The sequence below is a fragment of the Crocodylus siamensis genome, chromosome 4 (assembly GCF_052110815.1).
Source record: "Crocodylus siamensis isolate JL-2025a chromosome 4, ASM5211081v1, whole genome shotgun sequence".
NCBI classification, from domain to species: domain Eukaryota; kingdom Metazoa; phylum Chordata; order Crocodylia; family Crocodylidae; genus Crocodylus; species Crocodylus siamensis.
The window spans coordinates 68,424,280-68,442,931 of record NC_143398.1 but is presented as its reverse complement, the minus strand read 5'-3'; the positions used below and the strand labels follow the sequence as shown (position 1 = coordinate 68,442,931).

At 40.7% G+C, this 18,652-nt stretch overlaps 1 protein-coding gene across 3 annotated transcripts in view; it reads right to left on the bottom strand.

Annotated features, from left to right (window-relative positions):
• The window catches only part of CNOT2 (CCR4-NOT transcription complex subunit 2), a 115,016-nt gene that overhangs the window by 42,829 nt on the left and 53,535 nt on the right, over positions 1-18,652 (bottom strand). For all 3 annotated transcript variants that reach the window (XM_090042528.1, XM_090042529.1, XM_090042527.1), the window contains one exon: positions 9,166-9,288. In XM_090042528.1, the coding sequence (XP_089898654.1) occupies positions 9,166-9,276 (111 nt within the window). In that variant the 5' untranslated portion in view covers positions 9,277-9,288. Of the gene's footprint in view, positions 1-9,165; positions 9,289-18,652 lie in introns of those variants that run through there.

Genomic DNA, 18,652 nt, shown 5'->3' with positions numbered 1-18,652 from the left:
GCTTTCCTAGATGGAGGCAAAGTAATCTGAGGTCAGAATACAGTGCTGCATCAGTCCAAAATAAGAAACTCTCTTAACTCAATAAAAAGGGAAAAATAAACTCTAAAATTACTCTTATGGCAGTGTAAACTAATCTAAGCCCATAAGTAACATTTAGACCAGCAGTTCCCAAACTGTGAGCCGCAACCTCAAATGGCATCACAACATCAACGGATGGGGTCATGCTCTGGATAAGCTGGGGAAGCACTGACCTAGGCCAAGATGCATCCACATGCATGACAGATGATTATGCATTCTTAGTTATGCACACCAACAAAAGAACAACTTTGTAGTAATTTTGTTGCCACTATTTTCACAGCCCAACAACAAAACTACTTTTAAACAATAAAAATATCTGAAAACTTCTCTCGCTTCAAATCACTATGTTCATTGAGTAAAAGTCCAAAGTCACACTAGCAAATAAATAAAACAAGTAAATTAAGCCTATCAGACTTCACTGGCTTCTTTTCTTTCCTTTATACTGCTCTTCAGCAGGAGCTTTTTCTGCAGGGTGTTTGTGGCTCCACTCCACACGGAAAGGAATGGCAACATCTGGCATATCAAAATTGAAGAAGAAAAATGTTCTTACTCATGAGGAAATACAAGTCTTGAGCTTTGAAAATGTTCTCAAGCACTTATTATGAAGTTGCTACAAAATGGCTTAGAGATTAACTGTGAGTATCTTGAGTATAAGCCTTTACTTGCAATATGTCAAGAGAGAAAATAGGGGTTTGGGGTTGCCATTATACCATCTGACATGACACGGTTGCCAACTGTCTGTCATTTAGCGAGAGAAGCATGCAACACATCCATTTTAGGTACTGGAGCAAAGATTTTTGTTGTTTTTGTTGTTGACCAAAATCCAACTTTTTTGACTGCCCTTAATTACGATGCCTTTTTCATGCCCTTTTAAAATCTTTGTAAATTGCTGTTTTGCTTTGAAAGCAGAAGACAGAAGAGCATGATATGGGATGGCGGTGCCAGATTTGCATTGTGACAGTACTTAGATCCATTAAGGATTAGGTCATTTTTATAATAATAAATTAGCATTACACATATGTTTTTACATATACTTTTTAAAAGTATACATTTACCACCTGAATTTTTAGTGTTTTATATTGCATGTATTGCAAGCTAATAAATGAGGCATTTTGTTTTGGCAAATATACATTACACAATTTAGGTTACCATGGCAATTAGAGATGGAAGATCTTACTGGCTTGCTTATCTAGTCACCTAAAAAAAAAAAAAAAAAGCACCTTAAAACTGTTTCTTGAAAAATGCTCATTTCTTTTTGAAGCTGCCAAACTGAAAGCCAGATATAATACTCAGCATCTTTGCCCTCTGTTGCTATTTGCCTGAATCTTGAATAAAGCTACATTATCTGATTTCCTGAAATATTCTCTCTCACTTAAATGGCTTACTTTCATATCAAAATAAGATTAATCGTTTTTGTCTTCAGATACTACATTTCAGAATTTTTGTTAATGTTGTCCCATGAATTCTGCTTATGCATCGCCAAGACCTAAGCATACTGAGTTTATCCCAGACTGTTTTAGTGGTAGATGTAAATTATTATGTAGTAACAGATTAATAGCTTTGACCCTCATGAATAAAATGTAAGGTTCATCTTGTGTTAAAATCCAGATTAGCATGAAGAGGTTAATGTTAATAAGAATGTGCATTTTCATAAACATTACTAAGCCAAGGTAATAGACTCATTTCCCCCCCATTCATTACTCACTGCTGATGATACTGCTAATGCACAAGGCAATGGGATGCAAGTCTTTTGCCTACTATGACACATCAGAGATTGGGAGCTTCTCACAGCTGTAAAGGTGAGACTGCTTTTTGTGACCACAGACTTCAATTTTCCTTCATATGCAGATCTTCCTTCGGAGGAGTGTTATGCGACACACTCTCAGGAGTCACCTTCTTAATGAATCAATTAAATGATCAAAGAAGAACAGCAATAGTCAGGTCCTAGTCCAGTCCCCTAAATGAGAAGCTAGAACCGGTCAGGCTCCTGAAAAACAGAGCAAGACTGAAAATGACAAAGCCAGAAATCTGGAAAAGAAATCAAACTTTCCAAGAAAAAAAAAAAGATGACAAATCCCTCCAGAGGTCACACTGATGCTGCTGAGATTCACTGTTCTGTATCCTTTTCCTTTTTGTCAAAGAGCTGGGAGAGAAAATGAACAGCCCATCCTAGAGAAAGATATCAAAAAAAAAATCCAACAAAGCATACTGGGTTGCATCAACAAGAATGTCACTAGCAAATCAACAAATGTGATCCTTCCCCTTTTTTCAGTGCTGGGGAGGCCTCACCTGGAGTACTGTGTCCAGTTTTGGGCCCCACACTTCAAGGAAGATGTGGGCAGACTGGAAAGCATCCAGCACAGACCAGTGAAAGTTATTAGGTTCCTGGGAAGCAAGGCTTATAAGGAACAGCTGAAAGAACTAGGGTTATTTCATCTGGAAAAGAAAAAACTAATAGATTTGATAAAGGTCTTCAAATACCTGAGGGGCAATTACAGAAAGGATGGAGATGAGCTTTTCTCTCTGGCCCCAAGGGTCAGGACTAGAAGTAATGGTCTCAAGCTTCAGCAGAAGAAATGTATTTTAAAGATTAAGAGGGACTTTCTGGCTATGGGGATGGTCAGCCATTGGAACAATACTACCTGGAGAAATTGTGGAATCCTATCCCTGGACATTTTCAAGAGCAGGTTGGACAATTGGCCAGGGACAATCTTGTCTCAAGCAGGGCACTGGACCAGATGGCCTCATGAAGTCCCTTCCAGCCCTACTTTCTCATGATCCTATAAATGACCTGCTAACAGACTCACATGCAAGAAGGCAGAGCACTTAAGAATAAAGGACGACCTCTCTTCTGCAAACTAAAAGTTTATTCAGAGAACATCAGGCAAGAGTTGGATTTCAATAAATAATGAATATAGGAATTAGAGCCACAGCCTCTAAATCAGAACTTCCTAGACCCTAAATGCTAAAGTGGGAGAGGAACACTGGAAAAAACCCTGGTCATACCCTGTTCACTCTCCACCACTCTGTGTTCATCTACATGTGCCATTAAGGCAGAGCAGTAAACTCCAGTGCAGTCTGCACTGGGTCCAACGTCTACCCATTCACCCAGAACTGCAGCACCGAGCCAGGGCAGAGTATCCCCAGTTTGGCAGGGGGCCCAGTGGTGGAGGGGCTAGCTACAGCATGAGTTGCTAAAGCTCAAAGCTAGGTGGCAGGAAACCCCTGCACTTTAGCATCCTCATGCCTCAGCCAGTCCCTGTCACTGTTTACACATGCATTTCAGCGCACACAAGTACTCTGCCATAAGATAGTACTGTTAAGGACAATACTATCTTACAGTGGAATTAATTTACTGCACCATAGTTCTGGTGCATGTGTAGATGGTGATGCTTTACTGTAGAACTCATTAGTCTACTCCACAGTAAAGCACACATGTAGATGTACCATGTGACAGACTATTGAGTAAGATGGACCTACAGTCTGACACAGTATATTATGTGGGTTTCTCCTTCTCAGAAGACAATAGCGCTCAAGAAGAATAAGACATCTAATCTGGTCACAATGCACATAATGGACTCAATCACCACTTCTGGCCACAGAAGAGATCTTGGGTACAGACAGAAGTAACAAATTTTCACTTGACCTGGCCACAGAAAGCAGTTTATAGCCTTGACCAAACAACTGTCCAACTGCAAACGGCTTCAAAAATGGCACAAGGGGCGAGATGAAGATGTTTCAAAACAGAGCATCTTCTGTTAACTTCTGTCTGCGCTGCCTGCCAGCCTTTAAATGTTTTCAAAATAGTAGGGGAGAGGGAGTTCAGTCCGGTTTTTCAGCCCTTGCTGGAGTGTGGGGTGGGTGTACTGGAACCGCCCCTCCCACCCTCCAAGTGAGGGAGCTCCAATTCACCCACCTCACCCTTCAGGGCCAACTAGGGAACCCTTAAAAACAAGCTCCCTCTCCCACCTCCCATTCTGAAAACTTGCAGCCTCACAGGGGCCACTGCTAGAGAAAACCAGCAGCTAGATTCCCATCCCTGCTGGAACCAACAGTGTTTCTTCCAGGAGATCGTTGCAAATCAGAAAGCTTCCTACAAAGCATTCTTGGTTACAGTGGGGAGCCTCACTTCTGTCTGCAGCCTAAATTATTAATTCAAAGTAGCATAATCTTTGTGTAAAAAAATCCCAAGTTAACAGAAGTTCCTTAACACCTTTATTCTAATTTCTTGGCTAAGACTTTCTTTCCGAGTAAAGTGGAAACCCACCTTTAGCAGAATGCATAAAAGCTGCATTCATGGGTGTGTCCTTTTCCTTTTTCCTGAAAACCACAGGCCCATCTCAGACAACTGTTAAAAAGAATGAAGATCTACTGCCTCCAAAAAAGGCAGGTGCTCATCAGAAGAGTGGAATGCCTGGAAATCGAGTCTGACCCAATAAACCTAAATATTCTGACAAAACAACAACAACAACAAAATACTGGGGTCACTGAACTGGGGTCACTAGTGAAAAACCAAGCATTATACGGTTGTTTCTCATTCCAAGTATGCGATTTCCATTCTGGTCGTTGAGAATGCGGCTCCATAATAAGAAATTAGATGAAAACTAATACCTTGTAACCTGCCTAAACTGATCGTCTCTAACATTCTTTAAGTCTCTTGAACTTGCTGCTGTTGGTTCCCCTTCTGTAGAGACTGATCTAACTATATCACTACAAAAAGTCTTATGGGGCTGAGATTAGTCTAAACAGCAAGACACAAGAAAATTATACTGAAACGGAAAATAAAATGGATGTGAAACGACTCAAAAGGGCTCTAGGACACTTTTACTAAAGCCAGAAAGGGGCCTGGTTACTGATGGTTTATATCTTGGTTCAGCAACCTACAGCTTAGAAAACCCACTGGATCCAGCCTATGGAGCTGTGGTTTTGGCAGCAGGGGCTTCACCTGCACTGCACTGGAGCTTTCCAGTCTCAAAACACAACCAAGTGGCAGGGAGAAGCAAGGGACAGCAGCTGCAACAGCTGGGTCCTAGCACCAGCCTTCCTTGGACCAGAGATGGATCATTCTGGCCTGTTGCCAGAAAGGTTTGCAGACCTCTGGTCTATACAAAGTGCATACAAATATACATACACGTGTGCACTAGGCCACTAGTATTTGCTTTGGATTCGGCCAATTTGGGGGACTGTGATTCGAGTCGGCAATTCAAATCACTGTCCCAAATCAATTTGCCCAAATCTGATTCAGAGATTCAGCCACCGCCAAATCAGCTGAATCTCCGAACTGAACAAGCCCCATCCCCCACCTGCTTTCCTAGCCCTGTCAATGGCTGCCCTGCCTGGCCCCAGTGTCCCGGCTCTTTAAAAAAAGCCCCGCACTCATCAGCTTCTGCCAGGTGGGGAGGGGGAGCAAATCCCCGTTGCCCCCCCACCGTCCTGTGCTGCATTAGGGGGCTCTGCCACAAGCCCAGAGCCCTCACAGGCACTGCAGCAGCCAGTAAAAAAGGTTCTGCACTTAAGTGCCAGAATGCTGGAGCCAAGCAGAGCAGCTATCAATAAGGCTTGGAGAGCAGGCAGGGTTCGGAGGTGCGCAGGTGGCCTGGGGGAACAGGTAGGAGATGGGACCTGGCAGGGGTCCCCCCCATAGTACACTCCCTCCTCCTCCAGCCTCCCCTCCCCCACCCTCAACTTACTGGCACGGAGCCCAGGTCCAGCTCCCAGCTGCAACAAGCAGAGACTACCTGAATCTCCAAATCTTCTCTGAATCTGTTTGGAGGCTTTGAATTGATTTGGACCTTTTAATTGGTCTCCCAATTCGATTCAGATTCAGAGATTCAGCCACCGAATTGGATCAAATCTCCTCCGAATCAAAATCAGCAACCAAAGCTTCACACATGCACACATGAAGGTTAAAATTGTTAGAGTATCCAATCTGGTCTCCAAAAAGTATAGATGTCTTGCTGGAACAGGAAGGAGTCAAGGAAAATGCATTCTAAATCACCTTTTAAATTCTGCACAACCGTCTTGCACCTATTTTTGACTGCTGTCAAAAAATAAAAATTAAAAAGTTTAAAAAATTCCTTTCATATCCCACTATACCATAATACTACCTCTACCTTTGAATGGACAAAAACAAACAGTTTATTTATTCCCCTAAATCTTTATGCTTATACTGTGGCTTCTCTTGTTGCACACATTTCATCTCAGAATGAAAACTCTGTAAAGATAATATCCTAATGGGTATTCTCTGAAGCCATTTGCCTGCCTCAGAGAAGTGCCAAATTGCTGTCTCAATTCCATTCTTAGTGTTTCAGTAAGATGAAGGTAGCCATGTTTCTAGAAATCATAATACTAAATTTCGTACTCAGGTTTAGTATTCATGTATTTAGTATTACATTTCTGAGAACATAGCTATCTTCATCTTACTGAAACAACTAAGAATGAAACTGAAACAAGGATTTGACACTTCAAGACAAGGACTGACCCTACTCAGAAGCAGGAATCTGAGTTGAATCTCAGACAAATTGCACCAATATTATCTTCGAAGAATACCCATTAAGGTATTATCTTTACAGAATTTTCATTCTGAGATTAAATGTGTGCAACAAGAGAAGCAACAGTATAAAGCAAACTGCAAATGAAGAAATTAAAACAACTTCAATATGCCACTATTCTGTTAGTGATATCTGCCATCCAAAGAGATCACTTGCTACAAAACTCATTTCTAACACCATGAAATGGATATTTTCTTTGTAGACTTAGCTTTAATCCTCAATTCATTTTTGTTCTCATGATATAGTTGGCTGGATCACTGGAATACAACCAGAACTCTCTCCCTCTCCTCCCCAGAAGTTCTGCTGTTTTTTTCCCCTCCTACTTTAGCATAGTTTAGTAGTTGTGGAAAATGGAAACTACTTAGAAGGTCCAAAATGTTGAACATTTCCCTTATATGCTTACAATGCTGAATAAGACTTGCCCATTTGGAATTCCTTTAAAAGTTAGCTCATTTTGCCTATTAAAACAAAAATCCGGAAATATTTTCCCATTCAAATGACAAAGACGTGCTAAAAACTATCTTCAGGGGTTATTCTCACTGAAATCCAATAGGAAATATTTTTAAGCATTACAGGGGGGACTGTAGGGGAGGTACAAAGCATCCTGGGATGCTGGGGGCAATGAGTTAAACTTGAAACCAGATGGGACCTGGGACAGAAGTTCAATAAACTGGTTTGACCTAAATCAGTTAAGTATGATACTACACTCACCCAAGATTAACTTAAATTGGTTTCAGCCATTTTGAAAGCAGTTTATGCGCGCTGAACTTTTGCTGCGTTACAGACTTGAACCTGTTTCTGATCACTTACCCAGTTTAGGTGTAATTTCTGTTCCTAGCCCTGATGGTTTTTAAACGTGTACCCCTTCATCACAACATACAATTACATGGCCTAGCATCAATTATGTACCACAGTATATGCTAGTTAAGGATATCATGAGCCCAAGTCTGGAAAAGCCATAGTACTAATGAGCAAAGTCATAGACCAAAGATGCCCAGGTACCCATTAGTAGGAATTAAGAATTAATACTTGGTAAACCTACTGGAAATTGTTTTTCCATTGAATGTTGTCATGGCGCCTTTATCTCCTGTCATCTTTGCAAGCTTCAATATCCTATTTGTCCACTTTTCTGACAAATGTTTTCTTGTTGTCCTTGGCATCAGGCACTCTTACCCTAAATCGACCACACCCTCCTCCCCACCTCAGTTTCATTTTAAGACTGGGGTGAGCAATTATTTTGGGCAGAGGGCCTCTTACTGAGTTTTGGCAAGCCATTGAGGCCTGCATGACAGGCAACCCAGGACAGATAAATATTAATTTTTTAAAAAATTTTAGCGGCCCCTGTGGGCTGGATAGAAGAACAGCCTGAATGGCCTGACAGGTCGCATCTGCCCCCCCACCCCCCCAGCCACATTTGGCCTACCCTTGCTCTAAGATATACTTCCTGTCATAATGCCTGCACAAAATTACTCCACTCAAATATTCCTTTAGTAACATACAAATGTAGGTAACCATATTTCAGGATTTTAGTGTTGGAATATAGTCCATATACAGACCATATTTCAGCAGACTGTCTCGGTGAAAACAGGATAAATGGTAACCGTAATAAAAAGCTTAACTTCTTACTAAGCTTCACTAAGCACTGTCTTATTTCTTTCTTATTGCATCATAACTAAAACAGCTTGCGATTTTACTGGGGGGAAGGGGGCATGCCAGAGAAAAAAGGAAACTTGCTGCTTTGAAATGGTATTTCAATACAGCTAAGAAATAAGTTACTTTACTGTTATCATACATCAAATCATGAAGGGATGTAAAATGCATTTATTTTCCATTCTGTGCTTTACCTACCAAATCAGCTTCAACAGGGAGCGAATAAGTCACTCGAAACAGATTCAGCATTAAAAAAAAAACTTTCTTTTTAAATAATGCCGCCAAATTATTTTGTTCTTTCCTCAAATTTTGGTCTGAATTTGAACCTAATCTAAAAGGTAACACTGCCTGACGTCCAATACCAATCCATCTTTACTACATACATACACTGTGAGATGGCCATTTCTAATTCTGATGACCTGTGATAATCAAATTTAAACTACTTTTTAATCCACAAAAAATATTTTTGAAATATTAAAAGAAGTTAAAATAATCTCTAAAACAGTTTACAAAAAAAATATGTTGAAGCACAGTGGTCCTTCCTTCTTGTAACAAGGTATTTAGCAGAACACACAGGGCTGTGCCATGAGCACTTCTGCTACAGCCTCAAATTGTGACATCTGGGCTGTCAGCCGTGCCCTATCACCTGTACTACCCCAGCCCCCTAAGCCCAGCAGTTTAAATTAGACGTCTTTTGACATGACCTGCCTAACTCATGGCTTCCATCTTTTTTATTATAAAAGTTATCCTAAAATTTCTCAATGAAACATTTCTACCTGACAAAACCATTAATCTGCACATTAAACACAGTCTGTAGAAGCAAAACATGATCTCCGTTATGCGATGACTCCATTAAGAAAAACAAAACTATGTTTGCTCAGCTTACATCTTTTTCTGACCGATGTGGGAACATCGAAGACTGGCTGTAGTACATGTTTTCATCGTGGTAATCACCATCGACCCCCTCTACAAACTTCTTTCTTGAAGCACCAAACATGCTGTTTGTCACCTAAACCAAAAGAAAAAATGATTAATCTCTGTAAGTAGGTGCTTTCCAAAGAAACAAAGGAATAAAACAATTTCCACACTACATAATTTTTAATATGTAGTTAACTTTGCTACATATTTTTGCCGTGATACTAAAATGGTTACTTTTGAGCCCAACACCAAGAATATTACATTTGAGTATCAAGTACCAGAGAAAAGCCCTCACATACATTTGGTATGTAACAAGGAAGCATGCACAAACCAAATTTTACATTTGGCCTTCAAAACACCATATGAAATTACTTACGTAAGAATGACAAATAGTTACACTGCAAAGTCAAGTTCTTAAAAATTAATTGCCAGATTTAAAATCATTCATTCAATCTTAATTCACCCGCCTTGTACACAGCCATTATTTTCGTGCAAGTGAGGACTGCAGGACCCCTGCCTAATTCAAGTACAAAATGAACAAAACACATGGGTATGTTTGTATAGAAACCATAAAATTTACGTTACCTCATGCCTGAGCACCAACCTTTGTCATCTAAAAACATGTTGTATATTATAATATGAAAGCGAAGTAACATCAAGATGTATTGCTATAGATAAAGATTAATTACATTATATACTTAACTGAAAGAACAAATTGAAGAGAAGATTTGTAGAATTTGTGTTTGTTAGGTTGGTATTCTCAGAGAGCGAGAGTCTGAATGTATACACACACAGACACACAGACCGTGCTATTACGAAGCATCTGAGTATACTAAAATAAAGATGTTTAAACGGGTCAGCTACCTGGTTTTAATGCATTTTGAAACCAGAGTGCAGACAGCCCAATTTCATTTTAATGAGTTAGCTTGAAGTGCATTCTACACTGGCTGCCATGAATACTATTCAGTACCAAAAAAAGCTAACATATTTTTGCTCCTCCTTCCCTACCCCATTACACTCAGGGTACACAGATGCAGTTAACATTTTAAGTGCTTTTCTCTCCTCTTATGAATAAGTTGAAGAGGACAGACTGATAGGTTTTATGCAGAATGTTAAACTGTTGTCTCCGTATAATATGTTCAAACTAACACCTTGAAACACCCAAAAAACCCCAACAAAAAGTATGAAAGAGTTGTACTCTGCTTTCCAATCGTCAAATGTCCCGAGGTTTAGTTTTCCCTTACATATATGCAAAACTAAACTTCTAAAAATCACAAAAAAGAGCATCTATTAACTCCTGACAGTATCCGGTCTACTATATTCAATTTCCCAACTCAGCTGTCCAACTTACAGCTTGCAAGCAGCCTGCATTAAGTTAAGGCCTCCAGACTTTCACCTAACTGCCACTCCCTCCATCGCCCCAGCTGATACAGCAGCATCCAGGCTCCCTCCTGCCTCTTCTGGCACCTGCTTCCTGATGGCAGGGCAAGGAAGGACATGCGCATAAATGTCCAGGTCATGCGCCGGGGGGGGGGAAATCAATCACACCCAGGCAGGGGAGGTGAGGGAGGTCCCCATGAGGGAATTGTGCATAGTACATTGGAAGGGAATGGCAGAGTACAGCGGAGGGTGGGGGGAAGCCATGTGGGTAAGCGACGTAGCAGGAAGAGGTTGAAAAGAGGCAGTATCCCAGTGGCCCAAGGCTTACATAGCATATGATCCCTGACAATTTGGAAGCTGGACAGTTCTATCCTAACTCATTTGTAGTTAGCCAATCCCAAAATAGTTTTTCGCTGTATTAGGGACTAGCAGGAATTTATGCCCAAAAAACAACACTTATTTCTGAGACCAATTATTTTAATTAGGGGTGTACTGATAGACATTTTGGGGGCAATACCGATAGCCTATTTTTAAAGGAGGCATATTGGCTGATACCAATCTGATTTCCGATACAGCTGAGTCTAGTTGTGGTAAAAGGGGAGGGGGAGGGAAGGGCCATGAGGGGGCAGATCAACGCCCCCTGCACTGAGGGAGTCAGGCTGGGATAAGCGCTGCCCAGCTGGGGCAGGGCAGGTGCAGGACAGAGCTGCAGCTCATCCAGGGGGCGCTGGGAATGGGGCACCTCCCGTCACTGTGTGCCATGTATCCGGTGGCTTCCACTGCTGCTCTCGCCACTTGTCTGGGAAGGCACAGGGGAGGGGGCAGCATGTGCCCCCAGATCTGCACGAGGTGGGGCAAGGCAGGATGCAGCTGTGGGAGTAGTGATGAGATGAGCCACCAGATGAGCGGCACACAGCAGCAGGAGCCACACCCACCCTAGACAAGCTGTGGCTCTGTCCCGCGCCCACCCGTCCCTGCTGCGCACAGTCCCACTCCCTCCCTCACTGCAACAGGTATTGATTTGTCACCCCTACACCCCTTCCGTCCCCTGTCCCCTTTCACCACACCAGATACACCGGCTGAAAGCAGCTCTCTAAGCTGCTGGCTTGTGTTCCTCATGGCCTGCATGCTGCGCTGCAATGCATGCACGAGCATTTTAAATCGGCCAAATTATCGGGCACTTCAAGCCAATTTCTGCTATAGTCAATTTTCTTTATATTGATGCCAATTTGATAAATCATAACTATGTATCAGTGCACCTCTAATTTTAATACTTGCTCCTTAAAGGAGCACAGGTCATGCATTTCAGCTTTACTGGTCAAATCTCTTAGTAGGGTAAGAACAGCCCAGTACTAAGTCTTTGAAGTGAACAACTCATCCCTCATGACACTGAAGATCATTTGCTACTTCCAACATATAAATAGACTGTAATCTCCATTAACATGGGAACCCGATACAGTATTTATCAAGAATTTTTATAGTCCCACAACTTTCATGCTCTTTTCAAGCAGACGACATGTTTTTTGCTCTGAAGAAATGTATTGATAAAGAGCGAATATCAGATTGTACCTATTTTACACAACAAATGCACAACAATATTGAAAATACTACACGTGGAATACTGCAAGTAGAATTAAGTTTCAGTAAAATTTTGATTAAAAAGAAATGGAGTATTAACATTTAGATTTCAAATTCCTTTGCACAAAGATCTAATTTTCAATGCATGCAAGGACAGTGTATTTTCCCTTCAACAAGCAGCAAGTTTACAGGCTCTATAAAATACAAAATAAAGCATCCGAAATTGCTTCAGTGAATTCAAGTAGCTTTCAAAACTTGTAACGAAGCTTCACTTTACTACAAGCATGTCTCACCAAGTTATCCCCTTAGAACTGAATCATTGCGTATCAGACGGAATAGAGCATTTAACAGGCTAAGGGGATTATAGTTGTTTCTCTTCCACCCTACCCAGCCAACACAGAATGGTAGCTTCACTCCCTCTGGAAAGGATAGAAGAATCCCCAAGTGATGCTATTCCTAGCTCCTATTCCAAGCTGAACCAGTCAAGCAACTACTAGTCTCCTCAGAGATCAAAGAACTTGAGGCCCATATAACATTTTCTAGTCCACCTCTGCAAAGCGTAAAAGAAGAAAACCTTTTTGCCAGGGAGGAGTTCTACTATCATGATAAATTCTTCTATTAAATTATAGTAGGAAAACTTGCAGAAAACATTACATGGGCACAAAAAACAGCAGCTTCCACTCTCTGTGTCTGTTAATAGGTTTTCAAGCGATAAGGAATTGCAGGGAGGGGAAGACCCCAAAATCAAATTGCAACAAAGCAAAAGCTATGGAAATGCATTCAGGAAGGTGAAGTTACCCAAATAAGTTGTGAATTACAGTAGACAGGTTTTACCATATTATAAAAATAATAATGCCAAAAAAATAGACTCTGCTCACTCAAGCCCCAATTGTGCATGCATTTAATTGATAACTAAGCATATGCATTGACCTTATACACAAAGCAGTCCATGGTCTTTACATTAGACCTCAGGGTACTGAAATACCTTCATGTACAAAGTACAGGAGAAAAATAGCAACATTAGGTAGAACGAGAAGAAGCTGTCAAAAGTGTACACAATCCAAACCAAACCAAAAACTAGCACAAGTTTTAAACTTTCAAGAAGATATTTCTTATATAAAAAAAGATGGATCAAACTGTTACTAGAAGTTTGTACTTACTCTGTTATTATTGGTAAACTCCCTTTATAGTTACTATAATTTAAAACTATTGTAAAACTCTTATAAATAATTATTTACAAAAACAATAAAATGGACTATACTATAAGAAACCATTAAAAGATAAGACTGAGACTCAGCAATAGGAATGCTTTATTCAGATTACTAGTGAAGGGTACTAACAGAATCTGAAGACCATATCCATTCAATACAACCTGTAGTTGAACAAAAATAGAATGGCCACATTTCTCCAATCTGTTCAACTGCAGGTGCAGATAATACTGCGTAAGTGACTTAGAAATATCACTGCTCGCTGACTTATTTTCTAGATCAAACAGGGTTTTGACAGCTGTAGCAGAGCTACAGATCGGACTCACTTGTTCATTACTGAGCTGCGAGCAGCATTAAAACAAAAACACCCCCATAACCACTCAATTATTGCTTCAGTGTAATGCAGGCCCTGGTGATGAAGCCTGATCAGCTACAACAACTGACCTAACAAAAGGCACGATGTGCACACACTTCAGAATTTTGACTTTTACAAGTTGGAAGCACGGTTCCCACCAGATCAATTAAGAGAGTAAAAGTGGTCTTCTCCTACTGTGATTTGGAAGCCCTCAGTCTCATTTTCCCCTTCTCCAGTGAATACCCACCTGGATTACACCAGTAGAAACAATAAGTATTTAATACCTTAGCAAGATCAATTAAAGCAGTGCAGTTACAGCCTGCGTGGTTAAAGTATCTTACTATGGCTCTGGAGCTGTGAATTCAGGTCCTGCTCCGGACTTGTGCCAAAAGCAGTTTTATGTTAACCAAGTTGTAAATGGACACATGGTTGTTTGGACTGGGGAGTTAAAGCTGGCTGGCTGTGATGCTAGCCACCGGGAGCTTTCAGAGCTTAAAAAAACAAAAAAACCCAAAAAAAAGCCCACACACTAAATTGATGTGCTCCTAGGCTCGGCAAAACCTTTAACCAAAATTAGTTAAGTGGACTGGGGAACTAGACATGGTGTAAAGATTTTGCAACAGTAAAAAGTAACTCTCACTATTTCTCCATTGTTCTCTTTCAGTATGCTGGATTTTGCATAACATTTTCTAGAAAATGTAAGTTACAGCAACAGAAGGAGCTCCTAGATTTTCCTACATGGAAACTCATGAGGTGCCAGAGTCCAGACTGAGTTTAAAGTTCACAAAATATTGGCATAAAAGTATTCTACCAACAGTGACAAAAGTGTTTTGTTAAAATATCAAAACAACAGCTGTGGTAAACAGAGGTGCAGTAACAAATTTTTGTTATGAGCTTTCTTTCCAACTGTACACAATATTGAGTATTTCATAACACTACAATACATGCAAGTGAGGAAAAAGCAGCACGAAAATTATTTTATGAGTTATGGCAGGCACTAAAGTAAAGCTGGCCTTTGGATGTCATGACTGTGGGGGGGGGAGAAATTAGAAATCTAAATAAGAATCTGTTTCACATGCAAATATAGTCTTGAACGTGGAAAATGATGCAAAGCTGATTATTACTAGGTTTGACAGGTAGAGACTGCTACAGTCTCCTACTGCAGAAGGAGGCTAGAAGAGAACTGAGTGACTATGTGCAACACCTCACACTTCTAGATGCTTTATATAAAATCCATCAACTAAAGAATCAGCTTGTTTACCCTCTCTGTTTGTCAAAGGAGGTTATGGAGACTAATAAAGGGATTAGACAAGTTTACAAAGGATAAAATCTATCCAGGGCTATTAATCACAGAGTTAGAACATACTACAGGCAACTTGGAAAGCATGGGTCATACAAACACACATCTCATTTCTTATACTCTTCCTCTAAAGCAGTGTTTTTTTGGCACACATGCCACAAACCAGCCCTGTCCCCTCCTTGAATGCCACTCCAATCCCTTTTCCTGCTCCACTTTCTGCCCTGCCTACTGTGCTGCCTGTCCTCTTCCTCATCTGTTGCATACCAGGGATTGCCCATGCCACTTAAAGCATATGTCACAGGTTGGCCACCTCTGCTTTAAAGTATCTACTACTTGTGACCGATGAAGATATGATACTGAACTACATGAATCTTTGGTTTGACCCAGTAAAGAAAAACCTATGTTCTTCCCCAGCTCCTTAGACAGCTCTCCAAGGAACAGCATTGCTGTCAAGGGTGAAAAGTAGGGACTTGTTTGTCTGCTTGTTTCTGAGGGAGCAATTTTGCTAGTCGCAAAAGGATGAGTCAATCCAAATTCACATTCACCTTGCTTTTTGGCAGCATGCGTTTTGGGAGTAGGGGAGTGAGCACAGCAGCATAGGATCAGTGGCCCACAATGCCAACACAAGCTTCAGCCTGCATTAGTAAAAGGTTGCTAAAGCCTGATCTGAGTCCGAGTCCAAGGCCCTGCTCAAGAAAAACTTATGTTTTACTATCCAAATCGAGTGCTCTGCTTAAAAACTTCCTCTGCCACCTCTAGATAATCTGTTCTAGTGCTTTAAATCCCTAGCAGAAAGCTTTTCCTAGCATCCAACCTAAACATTTTCCTTGCTGCACTTTAACTGTGTGACACTTGCATCTGACATCAATACAGTGCTGGTTTTCAGGGGGTGGGGGACAGGGAAGAGATTTACGCATTCAGCTTCCAGTCCACTTTAATTCCCAGGTCATTGTCTGCAGTACTGCAACCTAGCTAGTTGATCCCAAATTTCTATTTATGAATTTGATTGTCCTGTTCTAAATGCAATAGTACACACTTGTCCTTAATTAAATTTCATTCAGTAAACCAACCATTTCTCTTGTGTATCAAGGTCATTTCAAATCCTAAGCATCTGCCAACCAATCCAGTTTGGTCTTATCCATTAATTTACTATGTGCACACTCAATTCAATCCTCCAAATAAAAATACTAGTAAAGATACTAACCAGTACCAGAACCCAGGACAAAACTCCTGAAGACCCCGTCTGATACCTCTGTCCAGTTTGACATTAAGCCATTGATGACTACTCTAAGCACAATGACCAAACCAGTCGGGCACCTAACTAACTTAGACTGTTCCCTTAACTCTTAGGGAAAATGTCACTAGAGACCATATAAAAAGCCTTATTAAAGTCAAAGTATATCACATCTACCATTCTCCCCTCTCCAAAAGCCCATCACCTTGTCACAGAAAGAAAATCAAATCGGTTAAATGCAAGTTCCCCTTGACAAATCCATTTTGGTTGTTCCCAATTATCTTATCCTTGAAGTCAGTGAGGGCCAAACTTTTTGACAGACATGCCACAAATTAAGCACCACACCCTCTCCAAGTACCACTCCAATCTCTTCTCCTGTCTTATCTGCTGCTCTACTTTCTGCTCCCTGCCCTGTGCTGCATAACTTCAGTGGACCACTTTGGGCCCTCAGTTATTCCATCTAGCCTGTGAAGCCCAAGATGTTTTGATGGTGGGGAGAAGCAGCTGCCACTGGACAGCCAGGCTGGAAGAACCAGCTGCATAAATATCAGCCTGTACTCTGAAAGCACTGCCAAACCCTGCTCTAGGGTAAATCTCATTTGGTTCTGGTGATCTGGAAACGTCCAACTTATCAGAATACTCCTAACTTAGCCAATTATCTCCTCCTCTATCCCTGCTGCTAACTCTGCATATCATCTGACTGCAATCTCTTCATGAAGACTGAAATTTAAAAAGTAGGAAGAGGACTAAGACTACCTTCCCTGTATCATCCCTTACTAAATACCACTCCTACAGGCAGGGTCCAAAACTTGCTTTGGTCTTACTCTTATCGCTATTACACTTACAGAATGCTTCCTTGTTGCTTTTTATATTTCTTGCTAGCAATATCTCAGTTTGTGTCTTGATATTCTGAATGTTATCCTTACATGCCAATACTATACTTTATATTAATCTCCATAATAATACCAAATTTCTACTTTCAATTATACTCATTTTACAAGATAAGAGTTATTCATAAGTTCCTCGTTTAGCCAAGTTGGTCTCTCACTACGCTTCCCATCCTTCCTTCATGTTATGTTATGCTCTTAATACTGGCCTCTTTAAGAAGTGAACCTACTGAATTCCTTTTGCTTCCCCTAGATACAGATCGTCTTGAAGTTGGATGAAATTAGTTGTATACAAAGACAGGAAAACAGTTTATAACCAAAGGCTTATGCCACTGACTTCAACAAGGCCAGAATTTCACCCTACATCCTTACACTACCCCGTGGTTCATACATTCCTTGATAATCACTAGTGATGTAGGATTGCAAAAGATCTCCATGTAAACATGCTTCTAATCAAACCTGTAAGTCCAGTTTTCAATGGTTTGTGATGCAGAGTTGGTTAGAATCTCTGTTCTTAAAAACAAAGCTTCTGAGTTTTCCACATAAAGAGATGGCAACAATTTTTAAAAACAAAGTATATTGATTATTTTTCAAGGTCACAACAGCTGAAGAATTCTTCTGAGAAGAGCTTCAAAATTTTTTATTCAATCATTTGGGAGCAGCTAAGATTTCTACCTCAAGAAAATACATTTCAGAACAATCTTTTAAAAAAATATTACAGGTACAACAAACTAATCTCCTCACAATAAATTATGAAAGACCTTTAACCCCTGCAATAAAAAGGGAAATAAAACAGAATACAGGTATCCTTTTATGGAGGAAGCTTCAAAAAGAGTGAGTTTTAATACAAATAAATGTACATCATACTTGACTGGTATTTTATCATGACTTTGCTATTACTGAATTTATTTATTAAAAAAGGCCCTCAACTCTAGCAATGAGGGCACAAGTATTTATTTACCATTGTGAGAAATATTGAGATGCATTTCTTACAATTTCACTATACGGGGTCTTCAGAAAGTCCTTGTGCACTTTTAAACGTTAATAGCTTAGGTTGTACACAAGGACTTTCTGAAGACTCTGAATGGTTATTTGCATACCACACACACCCTTCTCCCCCTCCCCACGAAGTGTATGTAAGGGAGTGGAAATAATTAGGGTGAACATCTTAAAATGAAAAAACATTTTTCCACGGGAGCTGGAATTACACAGAACTGCAGCAAGTCCTACCCACCCTTTCCCCCCCAGCCATACTGCCTTAGCCTCACTACCCCTTCCTTTTGCTGCACTGCCAACAGCTACTGAGATTTAACCCTCTCAGCCACTGCTGAATTAAGGGCTCCTACACATGTGCGCAGAACCTGCTCCGATGCACTGGAAATCCAGTGCGTCGGAATAGACTCGATTCAGCGTCACGTGCATCGGTGTTGCCACATGTTTCCGCACTGAAAATATGGCAGCAGGACCCTTTGAAATAAAACGCATTGATGAGCTTTAGTTCAAAGTACCCCAC